Source organism: Spermophilus citellus (assembly GCF_964194105.1).
Source record: "Spermophilus citellus genome assembly, chromosome: 19".
NCBI classification, from domain to species: Eukaryota; Metazoa; Chordata; class Mammalia; order Rodentia; family Sciuridae; genus Spermophilus; species Spermophilus citellus.
The window spans coordinates 2222194-2240093 of NC_138201.1; the positions used below are offsets into that span (position 1 = coordinate 2222194).

General features: G+C 50.2%; 1 protein-coding gene across 6 annotated transcripts; it reads left to right on the top strand.

Moving 5' to 3' along the window:
* Positions 1–5757: 5757 nt before the first annotated feature.
* LMOD3 (leiomodin 3) lies at positions 5758–15643 on the top strand. Of its 6 annotated transcripts, XR_014019871.1 has the most exons (6): positions 6097–6252; positions 6353–6673; positions 9335–10708; positions 12713–12766; positions 13170–13257; positions 14031–14845. XR_014019871.1 is itself a non-coding variant. In XM_081276075.1 (5 exons), the coding sequence occupies exons 2-5, from the start codon at positions 6386–6388 to the stop codon at positions 13191–13193; spliced, it is 1740 nt and encodes a 579-aa protein (XP_081132201.1). In that variant the 5' UTR covers positions 6097–6252; positions 6353–6385; the 3' UTR covers positions 13194–14845. The 6 variants fall into 6 exon arrangements, 4 of the variants coding, with proteins under 4 accessions (XP_081132200.1, XP_081132201.1, XP_081132199.1 ...); XR_014019870.1 differs by having other exon boundaries at positions 12713–13257; XM_081276075.1 differs by having other exon boundaries at positions 13170–14845.
* Positions 15644–17900: the final 2257 nt, after the last annotated feature.

A 17900-nucleotide genomic window follows, 5' to 3' on the forward strand; every position in this document is an offset into this window, starting at 1 on the left:
GGATTTATTCAGTGCCATTTGGAAACCGTTCTCGTCATGTCCATTTGTAGCCAGTGGATGGAGCTGAAGGTGGAGACGGAGTGGCTCAGGATCACCCTTCACAAGTGGAAAAACCACGGGCACCCAGCCAGGAGGCCTGCTTCCCCACCAAGACCTCCCTGTGTGGGTCAAGCTGCCCCCTGTTTTGGACCCGCACTGCCAACGATGTTTTAGAAAACGGAAGAGCCGTCATTTTCCCGTTCTGAATATCATTTGGTGTTGGGCGTTTTCAGGCAGAAGAAGATGATTACTTACGAAAGTATAATAAGGGCTGATGTTTACTGTTTTCCATGGATCATCTCATTCAGTTTTTTCAAACACCCTTTGAAGTAGAACACGCCTACCTCATTTTTACAGGGTAGTAACTGAGAGAGAGCTGGCTACCCCAATTCCCGCTGCAGACAGGGCAGTGCTGGCGTTGGCCGTCAGGCACCCCAACCCGAGCGTCCTGTGAACCACCGGCAAGGCTGCCAGCTCCGATCATGTGGGGCACCTGAGGCAGAGGGGAGGAGGAACTTCCAGTTTTCCCCATCCGTGATGCCACCAGGATTTATACCCGGATTGCCTGACTCCCAAGACCTGTTGGCCTCCTGAGCTCAGGCGTCCAAGGCAAAGACCGAGGGAAGCAGACGTCTCATGTCTCCGGTTTCCAGGTGGCAAGACCAGATAAAGGACTTACCCTGAAACGACTCCTGTTTTGTGCAAAAATTTGGATGTTCCTATGGTGGAAAATTTAGATCTTCGCTGAAAAAATCCTGTTATCACCAAGTACTATGTGAAGTCCCCTCAGTACAGTGACAAACAAGGCCACCCTTGTCCTAAGACAGTTTCAGTCCTGAGAGGAAAGATTGGCCAGGGAGCTGGCAGGGAGAAGACCGTGGGAAAGTGCCCAGTTCTCAGCAAGGACATCAGAAGAACCCCACGCCCGGTTCTCGGGATCAGGGAGGGCTTCCTAGAGGAGGCGACTCCAGAGCCAGATGAAAGATGGAGGGCAACAGGTTGGTCCACCCAGGGGAGACGGTGCGTGAAACCTGGGCGTGGCAGAGAGCGGCACCCCCTGGAGTCCTTAGGTCTGCTGTGGGTGGGACAGAAAGAGTGACGTAGATTGATGAAAACCCAAGGACCAGGGCAGGGACCACGGCAGGGACCACGGCAGGAACCACAGCAGGAACCGCGGATTGACCCTGTGGCCGCAGGAACTCTTGAAGGGGCTTCAGCAGAGCAGCAAATGGCGTCAGGACCCCCCTCAAGCTGCAAGTCACCAGCCAACCAGGCCACAGGTGCAACAGCAAGGGAAGCCCTAGGCCCACGGAGCAGAAGAGACAGGCAGCTGTTTTCAGAACCCAAGGGGGTGGCCAGTCTGTCTCTTTCTCTTTTTCTTCCCCAATATTTTTTTTTTCCAGGACTGGGCATTGAGCCCAGGAGTGCTGTACCAGGGAGCCACCTCCCAGACAGGGTCCTTGTGGTCCTCCTGCCTCAGCCTCAAGAGTCACTGGGATTGCAGACCTGTGCCTTGTGCCCAGGTGGAATGGCTCCCCTCCCCTCCCTCCATCCCCCTCCCCTCCCTCCCTTCCTCCATCCCCCCACCTCCCTTCTCCCTCTCCTGTGAGTCTGGTGGACTCCTTGCTGGGAGGGTGTGGAGGAGGGATGTGGCAAGCAGAGCAATCCACACAGATCTGAACTCTAGGTGGAAACACCAGGGATTTATCAGCCATTTTTAAGCTTTATGTGTGCCTTGCAGAGTGACATGCCGGGACCTCTGAGGTACCACACACTGCACTGGCACGACCATCACAGCCTTCAGAAGCCTGGTCTTCACTTACTCCCTGAATTCTTACCTGTCGCCCGACACTTCCCAGCCTTTTAACCAGCAGCCAAGGCCACCTTGCAGAAAGGCCACTCACGCTTGCTTGTGTAGGAGCCTTGGGGGGTCCCAGCCACTCTCAGAAAGACTCAGCTTCCCCAGGAAAGGATGGCCCACCTGACTGGCTCTGCCCACCTCCCTGCCCATCTCCTGCTGGCCCAGGGCAGTCCAGTTCGAGGACACCTCCTAGAACATCCCAAGGCTTTGCAGACCTGGATGCGCTCTGCTGAGAGGAGGCTTTCCCTGGCTCCTGGCAGGGGCTGCAGTCCTCGCTTCTCCAATGTGCTGTGCCCATCTCAGTGTCCCGGCTACCAGCAGCTCATCCCTGCTTGCCACCTCATGGGAAGGGACTGTTTCAGTTGCCCCTAGCCCTACCCTGGCACCGTGCAGGGCTCCAAGCCCATTCAGCAAACACCGTCCAGTGGGTGAATGAAGGAATCTATGCCAATTCTCCTAAGCTGTCTAGTCCCAACCCATAATGAGTGGCCCGCAGGAGCCCTGTGACACCCCATTTACACATCAGGATCCCCTGAGAGTTTTCCAAATATGCAGATTCTGTATATTTGGAAAGCAGCACCCGAGAAGCAGCACCCCTTGCAGAAACTCCCCAGGTTGAGAATTATGATTCCGTAGCTTCTGGGTGGGCCCAGGGGGTCGATCCACTATAACTTCCTCCAGAGACTCTGGCACGAAGCCCAATGACCCATGACACCCTCCCAGCCTCATTCCTGCCATCGACTGTCCTCCAGCCCACCACTGCCTTCTGCTGTCATAGCCAGATTCTGATGCGAGAAGCTGGAGAAGCTGCTGAGGCGGCAGCGACAGAGCGTCTTTAAGAGAAAGCACAACTAAATCATCTCTGTCAAAGGAGGCTAACCACACCAGCGAAGCCTCCCGTCAGCACCAAGGCGAGATGCAGAGGGAGAGCAGCTGGCAGAGACTGGCCCTGCGTAGCTGCCTTCAGCAAGAAGCGGTCCCGTGAAGCAGGACCCTTGCAGAAACTCCCCCAGTCAGCTTGGCCCGCAGGAGCGAGGGTCGCACTTAAGGAAGCGCAATTCCTCAGAGCAGACCTGGAATTCGAAAGCACCCAAGCAGACACTCAGATGCTGTTCTTGGGAAAGATTCACATTTATATGCACATCCTGGGTTTCTATTTTCTTTATATACCATTGCCTCCAAATGCCCCCTCGACTGTTTTCTGTAAAAGCTTCAAGATTTTAAGACATTCTTTTGTTTATTGCTGTTAATAAAATGGTTTCTGTCATGGAAATGTTTTTTTTCTATTTTTTTAGTTGTAGATGGAAACAATTTCTTTGTTTTATTTATTTATTTATGTTAGTGCTTCATGCATGCGAGGCAAGCGCTCAACCACTGAGCTACAACTCCAGCCCCAGAAATGTTTTTGTTTTTTTAATAATTGTTTTTGTGTTTCTTTAAATGCTTCTGTGGTTCTCCCTGAATTATGAGAATAACAATATTTAACATTTATTGAGAGCTTGCTCTGTGCTGTGCACTCTCCTACTTAATTGTGTGTGTATACATTGCCTCATTTAATTCTCTCCACAACTCCTTATTGTGTACATTATTATTAGCTATGGACCCGTAGGTTGCTCAATAGCAGGAAGTTGGTTAATAAGAGGTGGAGCTGGAATCTGGCTCCAGGTGGTCTCCCCCCAGGTCCTCTTCATTTCTATTTGGATCAGTATTTGCCAAAGTATAGATATTTTGGAAAGTTAATGTCATGGAATATTAGTAGATGATTTTCAAAGGTTGGGAATATCAGTTAAACACATGGGTTTCTTTAGTGTAAGGTTTCTTGGAGACTCTAAATGCAAATGCACTTTACAAATGTCTAAAATGCAAAAACCAGAATATAACATTTCCCAGATCTCTTTTCAGCTGAGCCTCTATTTATTTGTGGTGCTAGCAACTGAGCCAAGGCCTCAAGCATGCTGAGAATGTATTCTAAACCATGAGCTACAGCCCCAGCCCCTGTGGGGTCTCTCAAGACCATCGGTCTGTGAGCCAAGTCTGTGAAATGATGGTCTACACCACAGTCCACAAACTCAGGTGCCTTCCTGCCCCCTGAGGTATTAGAATATCCACTTACAACTGCTTACATTCTTTTTCACTTTTGCAAGTTTTGAGATTATGTAAATGCAGTTGTCCCTGGGTATCTACAGGGACTGGGTCTAGGGTTCCTTGCAAAGGGTCCGCAGATCTCGACTCCCTCTGTTAGACAGCACAGCACTTGCACATGACCTGTGTGCTTCTTCCCTTTGGCCTCAGACAGCGTCGGTGCTGTGTAAATAGTTATTATGCTGTATTATTCAGGGAAAATGACAAGGAAAATAAGTCTACATGTGCGATTTTTTTTCCCCAAAATAAATTTTTATTGTATTTGGTTGGCTCGGTGGATGCAGACCCCTCTAGTGTGGAGGGCTGCCTATATATAATATTGGAACAGTAATGTGTGTATAATGTACACAGTGATTTCCACATCCTGGGGATGGGTTGCAGTAACATGAAGGGTGTCTTACCATACACGTGTGAAGTGTTCTTATTCTTTGACCCAGCAACTTCACCTTTTGGCATTTATCCAGTTTAGCCTAAGGAAATAAATTTGAATGTTTAAAAATATTGGCTACAAGTATATTTATTAGAGAACCAGGCTTGTGACTAATGAAAGCAGTCTAAATATTTAACAGTTAAGGACTGGTCACATAAACTATGCAGTTACAAACAATAGCTCTTAAAACCCCTTAAACAGGGAGATTTTAAAAACTAGTAGTAGAAAGCCGATTCCTGATTTGGTCAAAGTCAGACAGGGCTGGGGTGAGCTCTGTGGAGGAGCACTTGCCAAGCAAACAGGAGGCCCCGGGTTCTGTTCCCAGCCCTTCAGAAGAAAGCAAAACAAAGACACATAGAGGATCACAGAGTTGGCTGGCCTAAAACAAACAACTGGAATCATCAACTGAAATGTCAACAGTAGGCTCAGCAGTGAGATAGGGGAAACTTTCATTTTCTCCGTATCTACCCTTATCCTAACTTCTGTGTAATAAATGCATATTTCTGAATAAATACTATATTTACAGTAAAGTTTAAAATTTTAAAATAAAGGGCTGGGAATGTGGCTTGGTGGTAGAGTGCTTGCCTGGCATGCACAAGGCCCTGGGTCCACTCCTCAGCAACACCACAAACAAACAAAAAAGATTTTGGTTTTTTTTGCATACCTCTTCTAGATGTGTTATGTTGGTGTCTTTTCTGTGTTTGCATATGTTTTATTTATTTATTTTTTAGTTGTAGGTGACAAATACCTTTATTGTATTTATATGGTGCTGAGGATGGAACCCAGGGCCTCACAGATGGGAGATAAGCACTCTATGGCTGAGCCCCAGCCCCAGCCCCAGCCCCAGGCCCAGCCCCTCACATTCTCCTTTTTACCCATTGACACATAAATACCATGTAACACACAAGCCTTTGTGCTGTGCTACATTGTGTCAACTTCTACACCTGCCACTTCCTGTGGGTGGGAGCCTCCTGAAGCCTCCTGTGTTTCTAGAGGTAGAATTCCAGGGTCAGAGCAAATGTGCACTGGCAATGTTGATAAACTTTGCCTCCTGAGGTTACCAAAAAAAAAAAAAAAGTTCTCCTGGTTTCTTGGAGTATTTTAATTGTCTGAGATTTTCTTTACATTTCACTTTCAATCCATTTCATGAATGCTGCATAAGAAAAATAATTTAAGACATCAGACTCCTCGCTGGTCGTGGAAATTCTAGCGCTGGTTATCCGCATCTGTTGGATCACAGGATCCTGGTGCAATAAGGACACCTCGAGAGGGTTCAGCTTACATGGGGTGGAGAGCTGCTGACTCTCCCAGGCTGCCCGGCTTCCAGGGTCAGGCAGAAGCAAAGCCCCAGCCCCGAGGACCCCATTCACCTCCTAGTGAATTTTCTACTCCAGGAGAATTGAGGTTGGTAGTTGGGTTTCCCTTCGGACAGCTTGTGAGTTGTTTTCAGCACTTAAATACAGAGGAGTGGGCTCCCTGGAGGCCCAGGGTGTGCAGCTGAAGCTGCACTGAGCCCCTGTGGCCATCTGAGGGCTCCTGGGGAGAGGAGCTTATTCCTGCAGAGACCCGTGGACCAGTTGCTCAGTGGCGGGCTTAAGCAGCTGTGCTGAAATGTCAGACGGATTTGCACAGCTGACCGAGTTGCCCAAGAGAGAGCAGCGTAGTAACCCCATCAACTGACCCCGGGCAGCCCAGCCCTGCTTAATATAGATCTGCCGGGGCTGAGCTGCAGTCACGCCGCTCGGCAAACCCACTGAGGCTCCTGGGGAGAGATCTCAAGGTGGGTTGACCTGCTCACCTGTTCACCAGCAGAGCTGCTTGGAGTGCCTCTGTGTTCCTCTTCTTTTTGAAATCAGCTTTGATCGGTTCTTCTCTTCTAGTGAAATTAGAAACAAACAGGAAAAAAACAGACCATGTCGGGCCACGGCAGGAATTCAGATCAAGAGGAGCTGGGTGAGCTGGACGAGGATGAGCTCTTGGCCAACCTGTCCCCCGAAGAGCTGAGGGAACTGCAGTCGGAAATGGAAGTCATGGCCCCGGACCCCCACCTTCCCGTGGGAATGATCCAGAAGGACCAAACCGAGAAGCCACCGACAGGGACCTTCGACCACAGGTCCCTGGTGGACTACATGTACTTGCAGAAGGCCTCCAGGCGCATGCTGGAAGATGAGCGCGTCCCCGTCACCTTTGTGCGGTCCGAGGTAACCAGCACCTGTCCTGACAGGTGGCCCCTGGCCGGCTGTCGCTGTCTGTGTCTCCCCTGGGATTGCTCAGGGCGCTGGCGTTGGGTCCTGCGGTTTTGCCACATCTTAGCGTGTGCTGTCAGGTTCGACCCCACTGCAGACTGGAACTTTCTGAAACCCCTGGCGCAGCTGCAAGGGGAGGGCGGGTCATTTCTCATTGACCCCCCTCGGTTTTGCTTGCTGGAAGGCTGGTGGATGTGGCCCCCATGCTCAGGGGCCCCAACTCGTGACCAGGAGCAGGTGTTCTGAGCACCCACTTTATTGAATTTATTTGTTTGGCTGGCAGGCCCCCTTGAGGGGCTCACGGGAGCGCTGGGTCCTCTCTCTGGCATATTCTCACCCATGCAATACTCCACACACAATGTCAAAGACCTCACGGTACCCCAGAGGTCTAGCCCATACCCTGCAAGTGACCGAGTGAAACAACCCAAAACGTGTAACGTTCCCTCCATGCACTGGGTATCCGTGACGACACTTAGAAACTGGTTAGGTAGTAAGCTGTTTCTAGTTTTTTCTCAAAATTTTTTAGGTTGAAAAAATGGAACTGTTACTGATTCTAAAATTTACTTTGCATTAGCATAATTTTCTTTTTTTAAAAAAAGTTCCACTTAAAAATAATTTGGCAGAAACAAGACAGTGGACATCCAGGTGGAGTCTCTTTTAGATGTGCTGGCTGACAGAGACGTGTCTTGTCACATTACTGTCCCACTGGCTGGCATTCAGGGAGGTGGACAACGGGTTTCACATTCAGGAGAACCTGGACACGCACTCAGCTTTGGAAAATGCATGGCTGGCTTGATGAGGTTAGAGCTGAAGATAAAATTCATAGACCTTTTACGTCGGAGGTGATTCTATGTGAACACCTGGGTTAGAGGGAACAAAAGGAGGACTTTCAACCTCCGTTGGTTCTGCTGATGTACTTTAAACGGCTTGGTAGTGGCTCCCCCTGCTGGGACAGGCGAGAAGTGCAGGGGAAGGGGCCTTAGGTAGTGAAGGGCAGGGATCAATGGTCCATCCCCACCGGCCACATATCATGAGATGGAGTTTGTGCTCAAAGAAGTCTGCATCTCTGATTGCTGCACTCACTGTCAAAATGACACCCATGAGATACACATCTTGTACAGAAAAGCATAATAATGCATAAGTCTCTAAAAACACTGACAAGGGACAGCTACTTTCCTTCCCAAACTTGCAATTTCTAGCTCTCTGCACAACACTCTTCCTTCTAGGCACTGTTCCTCAAAAGAAACAAGAGCGGTGAGCCGGTTTCTGGAACAGCCAGGGCAGTTTTCACAGAGCTGAGCAGATGAAATCCAAATCAAGGTTTCAAAAAAAAAAAAAATACGTATTCCAAATTGCCAAACTGTTCTCAGTGACCCCACATTGTGTGATAGTCTCAGGGAAATGGGATCTGCACGTTGTATAACATTTGCAGACATTTTAGGCATGTAAATTTTAGAGCAATAAGGAAACTACTGTGTAACCCAGGGTCGAGGAATACAAAGACCCTATTCAGCTATGTGTCAAACAAAGACTTCAATGTGTTGATAAAAGCTGTATAAAGTTTGCAAAACAAATAACCTTTACTGCTTCTGGAACTGAACATTACTTTAAGAATAAAACAAGGCTGGGGTTGTCGTTTCTACTTGCCTAGCATGCACAGGGTCCTGAGTTTGACCCCCCACACACACCCCAGCACCACACATTCAGATAAAAACCATAAAAAATTAATTTTTAAAAATCTGACAATAAAGTGAGCTAGGTTTTATTTTTACTTTAATTACAATGGACTCTCACTATCCTTGGGGTTCACCTTCCTGGACTCAACCAACCATGGATCAAAAAAAATTTTTTTTTTTTAAATTGAAGCCAAATGTGGTGGCACAGGTACACCTGCTACTTGAGAGGCTGAGGCAGGAGGATCACAAGTTGAAGTCCAGCCTGGATAACTTAATGTGATCCTGCCTCAAAGTAAATACCACATCCTCCGGTGGTAGAGCACCTACCTAGCATGTGCCGGGTCCTGTGCTCAATCCCCAGCACCACAGCAAGGAAACTTTTGCAAGTGGACTGAACCGGGACAGAGTTTGTGTTGTGTTAGTTATTATAAGTAACCTGGAGAGGACGTGAAGAGCCTGTCCTTGGGAAGATCTGCCTAGGGTAGGTGTAAGCACTAGACCATTGTATAAAGGATCGTGCACCTTACCTCCTGGAACCCTGGTGTCGGTCACCGAAGGATACCCAGACACCACTGAGTAGGAGATGAGACAGACACAGCTGAAATCGTCACTGAAGATGGGTCTTTGTTTTGGTTGCCAAGAATATGTGAGGTTTCTTTATATAGAAAACTCAAACACTCTAGAATTATACAAGGTAAAAGTGAAGGGCCCCCAAATGCTTCCCCTCCTTGGAGTTTTTTTACACGGTCACCTCCCTTCCTTAGGAGCCCGCCGACTGTTGCTCTACCTACAGTCACAAGCCTCTGTGCACAGGCAAGAGAACCCCGTTTGAGCGCTCTGTGGTCCTGCGGGTTTCACCTGGTGGTTTCTGACGGAGCCATCTCTCTCTCCTGTCTTTCCTGGTTGCTATGGGCTCTAACCCACGTGAACTCTCTCTTAGGAAAACACGCAAGGACGGCAGGAGGCCAGACACCCAGGGAATAAAAACGTGCTCAGGTTCCTGAAAGAAAAGCTCAATGACGAAATTGCGGCACATCAAAGAGAATCCGACAGCAGTGACAGTGTGCAGGAAGCGGATGAGGAGGATGGGGAAGAGGAGGAGGAGGAGGATGAAGAGGAAGAGGAAGAAGAGGAAGAGGAGGACGACGGTGAGCAGGGGGAAGCACAGAATCCAGTCGGAAACGGCGAGAGCAGCAGCCCCCGGACGGCCACCAGAGCTCCGGAGGAACACGGAAACCAAACCGCAGCCCAGGAAAAAAGTGAGAAGAAAGTCTCCAAACTGGATCCCAAGAAGCTGGCTCTGGACACCAGCTTCCTGAAGGTCAGTGCGAGGCCCTCCGGGAACCAGACGGACCTGGACGGGAGCCTGAGGCGCGTGAGGCAGAACGACCCCGAAATGAAGGAGCTCAACCTCAACAACATCGAGAACATCCCCAGGGAGATGCTGCTGGACTTGGTCAACGCCATGAAGAAGAACAAGCACGTGAGGATGCTCAGCCTGGCCAACGTGGGTGCCGATGAGAGCGTGGCCTTCGCCCTGGCCAACATGCTGCGGGAGAACAGGAGCATCCGCACACTCAACATCGAGTCCAACTTCATCACGGGGAAGGGCATCGTGGCCATCATGCGGTGCCTGCAGTTCAACGAGACCCTCACGGAGCTGCGATTCCACAACCAGAGGCACATGCTGGGCCACCACGCCGAGATGGAGATCTCCCGGCTGCTGAAGGCCAACCACACCCTGCTCAAGGTGGGCTACCACTTTGAGCTCCCGGGTCCCCGGATGGTGGTCACGAATCTGCTCACCAGGAACCAGGACAAACAGAGGCAGAAAAGGCAAGAAGAACAGAAACAGCAGCAGCTCAAGGAGCAGAGGAAGCTCATAGCCATGCTGGAGAATGGCCTGGGGCTGCCCCCAGGGATGTGGGAGAGGCTGGGGGGGCCCATGCCCGACCCTAGGATGCAGGAGTTCCTCCAGCCGCCTCCCGGGCCTCCGGGCCCCCACAGCCCCCACGGCCCCCACGGTCCCCACGCGGTCCCCTTCGGCCGCAGAAACGAGATGGCGAAAAAGCCGGCTCAGCCTCCGCAGTACAAGACAGACCCCGACTCCTTCCGGGTGGTGAAGCTGAAGAGGATCCAACGCAAATCCCGCATGCCGGAGGCCAAGGAGCCGCCCGAGAAAACCAACCTCAAAGACGTGATCAAGACGCTCAAACCTGTGCCCCGAAACCGGCCACCCCCCCTGGTGGAGATCACGCCCAGAGACCAGCTCCTAAATGACATCCGTCACAGCAACGTCGCCTACCTTAAACCCGTAAGTAGAAGGGGGGCAGTGAGCCAGCATCGCATGACCTGCGCCCCAGCTCCCGTCCCTGGTATCTCCACCCTCGCAGACACCAGTCCCGACTTCCTGGGGAGCACAGGGGGCTGCCCTGTGGGTCTGAAGCACCATCCCTCCCTCAGGACTATACCTGGATGAGTTGTGGGGACCTGAATCCGAGCAGCTCTGTCTACAGAGCACTTCCCATGAGCCCGAGCTGAGTCACAGAATCATCTTCTTTCTGTAATGTAGGTGCCGTTGTCCTCCCCACTTTATAAAGAGGAGACGGAGGCTCAGAGATGCTCAGCGCCCGTCTAGGGGGTTCAGCTCGGAAGTGGCAGAGCCGACCTTGAAATCACTCCCCTTCTGAGTTCAGGGTCAGGCTTTGATTCACCCTGCTACTGTGAACCCTCCAAGTACAAACACAGAGCTGACAGAGATCCCCGAGGACCTGCTGGGAGGCACAAAGAGGACATGAGGACAGGCTTGAGGGTAGCGAGGGGAAAAGGCCCAGAGTTGATGCTTTTTACAGATGGGGAGACGCCACTTCAGGTGCATTCACCCTGTCGGGTGGGCAGAGACGGTGAACTTCGGCTGCCGTCCGTGAATCCCTGCAGGTTCAGGAGATCTTACCAGCTTTTCAGTCTGCTGATTCAGTCTCCCACTAGGAGAAGAAGCTGTATTCCTTGCCGCTGAGGTTGCACAAACGAGAGTTCTTTTGTCATGATGCTGGTATTTACAGAGGCTGAAGAACATTCCTCAGACGGATACGGAGCTGTATTATTTCAAAATCTTGCAGGTGATTTAGCCAAGAGGTCAGATGTACGATTTCACCCTAGAGGGTCACAGTTTTTTTTTTAAGATATGTGGAATACATATCTTATATTTTTTATACATTCTTCTATTTTTAGGTAATCTTATATTTTTAGACAATCTTGTATTTTTTCTGCTTTAAAGAGCTATTCTAACATAAGACAGTGGTTACTTCCCTAACCCTGCATTCAAAAAAGACAATTGCGGCTTATTCATATGCACACGTACATGCATTTCTTATAGAAGCACAGTGACCAGTCCTTTGTTTTCTAAATCCGACGTGAATTCCCTCTGAGTCTTGGAGGGCACCTGAGTCCTCCTGGGGCAGGCACCCCGGGAGAAGAGAGGTGGCGTGGAGTCAGGAGGGCTCTTTGCTCTTTTCACCTTCCACCCTTCGCTCATTGACATCCCTTACTTGGCTCCTGTGGAAGTTCCTATTTTGCTCCTGCTACTCAGGCCTTGCTGATGGCCCGCGAGCCCACAGCTCTGGGTCACTGTGGCCCCAGCACAAAGCCGAGGCGTCGTAAGGCTGGCCTGGGCGCCTCCCTGGCGAAAGTGCAATCCCCTCCTCTTCACCGTGCTGCACTTCAGCCCCTGCCGCCCCGCCCCAGGAGTGTTGGCACCTTTCACTGAGATTCAGAGCCCACTGCAGGAACTGCCTGTCCTGAGGCCAACTTGCATTGCCAGGAGCCCCCAGGTTCCATGGGGCAAGGACATTCACTCAATTGCCTTTGGCCTCATGTATCTAGTTCACCTCTGAACTGCTCCCAGGCAATTGGCTTAAGGACCCTGCAAAATGACTGCAGTGTGTTGAGTCACCTGCAGCCTCCCTCACCCTAAGGCTCCAGGGTGAACGAGCACCTGCTGTGATTGTTGACTTCAGATTCCAGACTTGTGTAAGTCATCCCAACGGCTGGGGAGGCTGAGGCAGGAGGATCGTGAGTTCAAAGCCAGCCTCAGCAAAAGCAAGGCGCTAAGCAACTCAGGGAGACCCTGTCTCTAAATAAAATACAAAATAGGGCTGGGGATGGGGCTCAGGGGTTGTGTGCCCCTGAGTTCAAGCCCTGGTACCCGCCTCCCCCAGCCAAAAAAAAAAAAAAAAAGGATTTTAGACTTGAACCTTCATCTTTGCCTCTGGGCTTCCTTGTTCGCCTCACTTGTAAGATCTTCTTTCTCTCCTGGCAGGTTCTGAGGTCCTATCCTTTTGCCGTTTGTTCCCCATCTTCTCCTTTTGTGTCAGGACCACGTCATCCGGGACGGTCCCCAGTGTCCTTTTCCCTGCAGGTCCCCAAGGTTCCCTTAGCATTCTTGCTCAAAGCTTCCCCAAACTGAGATTTCCTGTTTAGACCTGGTTATTGTATCTGGTTCCCAAATTTCCTCGGTGTCATGCTTTGAGCCTGCAATGTGTCCACAAAGGCTCAAGGTTTGACAGTATGGTCCCTAACGCAGCCAGTTTCTGAAGTGACCAGATCCTGAGGGCTGTAACCTCACCAGCAGATCCATTCCTTGTGGACTTCTGGGGACTGTCTCCTGTCCCTGGCCGCCTCCCTCTGCTCTCTGGCTGCCCTGAGTTGAGAAGCTCTGTTGACCACACCCTTATTCTGCCTCACTTGAGCCCAGAGCAAAGGAGCCAACTGTCCGTGGACTGAAACCCCTGAGACTGTGAGCCAAAATGAATCTTCCTCTAAGCTGTTCTGCCAGGTGTTTGGTCACAGTGACCACCATGTTTGGTGTGTGCATTTTCTCTTGCATTCAGATCTAAAACCTTAGAGTTACCTCCAAAGTCCTTTTTCCTGCCCCCACAACAGAAATCAGGAGAAACTACGAGAGCCAAAGCTGAATGTGAACCATGACTGTGAAAATGCTATGATCCTTAAAAAGGGAGATTGCAGGGAAAAAAAGGGGGGTGACATTTCAAGGTCACCTCAAAAGAACATCTATAATCCAGGAACCATTTAGACCAGACATTACCTTCCCATAATAGCTAGCGGGAAAGGTTTTTGATATAAAATCTTCTAAAGTCTATGTGGAGATGCTCAAAATTTAGTAGATCGCTGGGCCCACCCCAGAGACCTGGATTCAGTAGGCCTTAGGTGGGGCCTGGGGATTCCCAGTCTTCGCTGGTTCTCTGGTGATGCTGGTGCAGCCTTTTCCTGGACCCCATTTTGACAACCGTGACCTCACGACCATGTTGTATAGTTAAGTACCTGACCTCTTTGTTGCTCAGTGCTCTTAATGATCGGTGTTTTCCATGGGTGAGCCCCGCCAGGTACAGCCAGTCCCACCCTTCCCAAGGGCACAGGGCGGCAGTACCCAGGGGACCCTTGGCTTGAGGCTGGGCAGATGGCAGCCCATGCACCTTCCTCTCAGGTGGGCAGGGTGCTGGGTAACTCTCCTAGGCAAGGTCGTGGGCAGGACGTGGCTGCGGGAGGAGCCTGGGTGGAGATGGACCGTCCAGAGAGAAACAGCCTTGGTCACAGAGCGTCCCCTTAACTTCTCTTAGCATCTTCTGGAAGGTATGTACATGAGTCACCCTCCTGAGACGTGGGGCCTCCCGTGGGTCTGTCTCTTTCTGACGATCATCATCACCAGGGACTGGAGTTGAGAAGGGTGAGGTTTTTTAATCCCCCGTCTTCATTGGTGCAGTTTGACTACCCATAACGGTGGGATTCGCTGTGACGTATCTGTACACGTGTGTGAGAGACAGTATGTAGTCAGCAGCATTCCGCAGGGATTCCCCATTCCCTCCCCGAAGCCCTTTCCTCTGCTGCACTGTTCTTCTCCAGGAAACAGGAGTGGGAAGCAGGTTGGCAGTTGGACTTACATTGCTCTTTGTGAATTTTTGTAATATTTTAGAATTTTACCGAGCGACAAATGAGTACCTTTCCAAGAGGACAAATAATATATCTTGTGGCGGCATGTTTATAGACAGAGTTGGTCCAAATCCTGCTCTTGCACTTCCTAGCTGTGTGTCCTTAGGGAAGTTACTTTCTTCTCTGAGCCATTTCCTGCTGTGCAAGGCTATTGTAGGATGTAGTGAGATGTTTTTAGAAGTCAGTGTTACTATGGAGGACTCTCTTGTATTTTGTAACTTAATCTTTACCCTTCTGAGTGGATAGTTATTGTCGCTTTACCGCTCAGGAAATTGAGGGCTGGGGCTGTAGCTCAGCGGCAGAGCGGTTGCCTAGCATGCATGAAGCGCTAGGTTTGATCCCCAGCATCACATGCAAGTAAATCAATAAAATGAAGGTATTGTGTCAACTGCAACTAAAAAATATTAATAAATAAATAAATAAATATTAAAAACAACAACTACTAGGGAAATCGATACTCGGCACCACCCGTACCGTAAATGTGGGTGACACCTTTGAACTGAGGCCCGGGCCAGCCCTGGTCCCCTTGTTTCCTGTGATGACATTTTCCACGTGCCCAAAATCCCGGACACACTCCCAGTTGTTAGAAAGAGCCCAATGCATGGTGGCCGAGGCTGCTGCTGTTTTATCGTGATTTGGTTTATTTCCTTGTTATTTTTTGGTGGCGCTGGGGACTGAACCCAGGGCCTTGTGCATGCCAGGCAGGCACTCTACCCACTGAGCATGTCCCCAGACCCTCTATCGTGACTTTGGAGGGCTCTCGGGCCAGGATCTCTTATCCATTCTGTATCCATGGAGGCATGGGTTTGTGGCTTTTGCTGTGAACTTCTTGAATTTCCAGGATTCATTCTTTCCCCCTTTCCTTCCAATGCTTCAATCACAGGTGCAACTGCCAAAAGAACTGGCGTAAGTGGCAACAGAATGATTTAGAAGAACAAGAGCCGGAAGCAGCGGCTGTGGGGTTGGAGCTGGGGGCTGCTTCAGCGGCACAGCTGGGAGCGTGTCCCCGAACACCTGGGGCCTGTGTAAGAGACGCGAAGCTCGGGCCACGCAGGAAACAGGCAGAAGAGGAGGGTGGACGGAGAGAGAATCTAATACTCACGGGCCACGCTTTCTACTGCCAATCAGCCCGGGTGACTGGGGCGGGATTTGAGACTTGCTTCCAAAAGCAGCAGTTTGAAACGTTTTTGTAAACATTCGCTTTCTTGTGGTCGATAACAATAAATATGGCGATGGTGTTGTCTTGGTGCTCACGCTATTCCTCCCGCCAGCCCCTGTGCTGTCACCCGCCACACACCACACAGGCAGGAGGCCACCTCTCCCCGACCTGTGAAGGGCAGGTGGGTTCCTGGCCCACCCAGGTTTGGAAATGGCTCTCTCCCCTGGAGACCCCTCCATGTTCTGGGGTGTTCTTCTGAGAGGGCTATCTCAGGAGCACCACCCGAAGCCAGAGGATGTGGACCGAGTGTCACCAAAACAGTAATACTAAGAGTAACCCTTGCATCTGTGAAAACGCTTCCCGACAGCCTTTCCGTACGTGGGCAGCGGGGGACAACCTGCAGCTCTGTAGAAAAAGAAATGGGGAGATGAATAATAGAGGTGAGGGCTATTGTAGGTATATGCACACATCCGGTGTCTTAACTTCCATCTCTGAGTCTGACTTGATCTTGCTCACCTCCAGACCTTCTGAAGGAAGCTGACGGGTTGAATTCCCCAACCTACCCTTCAGAGCTCCCTTGACTGGCCCCAGAGGACTACCAGTCTCATGCCCCACAAACCCTTCATGCTCCTCTTGGTAAAGACATCTCTGTATGCTCCAGGACCTTTGCACAGGATGGTCCCCAAAAGGCTTTTCTCTGCCCCCACATATGAAAGCCCCATCCGGTCTCCAAAGCTGGTGCCCAGTTCCGATCTCCTCCACAAGGACATCCCTGGATGCTCCAGCTCCATACCCACAGCCCTTACCTGTCCATCCTGGTCACTAGGTGCGTAGAATCAATCTGAGGCTCTATAGTAATAGGACTGACGTGAGCTGGGAATCAGTCGGCTCTTTATCTGGGTGGACAGACTCCGGGCACAGCCTTCCTCCCCCTGTGGGGGTCACGGCTGATGCCCAGCAGGCAGAGTGGGGTGGGAGAGGACAGCTTCAAAGGGGGCAAACAACATGTGATTTGGAAGGATGAGCCAGGATTAAAAAAACACAGCAGGTCTCTGTTTTGAACATAATTTATGCAAAAGTAGCCAAATTCAAATAGTTTCCAGCCCAGTATGTAACTTAAAATAGACAACAGCCCACAGCTTTGTTCTTAACAGGATTGTTCTTAACAGGATTGTTAAGAAAGGGCTGCAAAAATAATGCTTCCTAAGTAGTTGGCACATTCTGTACCAAGGCGAACCTCTGAGGACCAGCCCTCTAGACACACTTAGAAACAGTCTGGATGTCGCAGGCAAAGTTCTAGGAGCCTCTGTGCCTGCTGACCACAGCAAGGTCCAGAGTTTCAGAAGGGCTACGGGTACTGAAAGAGGATTCTAACCCGAGGATGCTCAAAGAAAAGATGATCCAGCTTCCTGATCCCCTGCCTCAGTACCCAGGTTTGGCAAGAGAGGAGCGGCAGCTCACGGGATGGTTTCTCTGCTGACCATTCCCAGGCTAAAGAGCTTGGTTGAAGAATTTAACCTGCTTTTAAAGTGGGATGCTAACTGACACCATGTACCTGTCTTGGTGTTCTGCATCTGAGATCCTAGTGGTATCACTGGGCTAAGCAGACGCTCCGGGATGGCTGAGAAATTAAAATGCAAGAAGAACCCAGAGCAGAAATGCCAGTGCTCTTTACTCTAGGACATGCAGAGAATTTCCCCAGCAAGTGCCTCCCCCGTGTCTGCACAGTTCCAAGGTAGGAAAGCCTCATGGTTCGCTTCACGGATGGAGTTGTCCCATCAGTAAGCCCACATCCTTCGTGATCTGTTTATATACATGGCAGTAAAGGGACACACAGACACACGCTTTCTTACCCCTAATGTCTGTCAAAGCACACAGTTGTCACGATTGCTATCCCAGATTGTTATGGAGTACAGAAACCAGTGACCATTCGTGCTTTTAGAAGCCTCTCACCTGGCTGTCTGAAGACGCTTTTCAAACTTCAAACAGAGGAGTTACCCTCGGCTTCTTTGTGCCCCAGGGAATTGATAAAAATGCACGTTCGTGTGTTTTTCTAAATGTTCCAGTTGGAAATGAAACCATGGGAAACATACAAGAAACATGATCTCGGGCATCTTTTTCTCTGTGTTATAACAACAACAAAAAAAATGTGCAGGGCTGGGGATGTGGCTCAAGCGGTAACGCGCTCGCCTGGCATGCACCCGGCACTGGGTTCGGATCCTCAGCACCACATAAAAATAAAATAAAGATATTGTGTCCACTAAAAACTGAAAAATAGATATTAAAAATTTCTCTCTCTCTCTCTCTCTCCTCTCTCTCTTTAAAAAAAATGTGCAACACA

Bases quoted from the DNA above. Each gene is read 5' to 3' on its own strand.
- LMOD3 (XM_081276074.1), top strand. From the start codon at position 6,386: ATGTCGGGCCACGGCAGGAATTCAGATCAAGAGGAGCTGGGTGAGCTG. The intron at 6,674-9,334 runs GTAACCAGCACC...ACTCTCTCTTAG, and splicing joins TCACCTTTGTGCGGTCCGAG to GAAAACACGCAAGGACGGCA. The intron at 10,709-12,712 runs GTAAGTAGAAGG...CTCTCCTGGCAG, and splicing joins ACGTCGCCTACCTTAAACCC to GTTCTGAGGTCCTATCCTTT.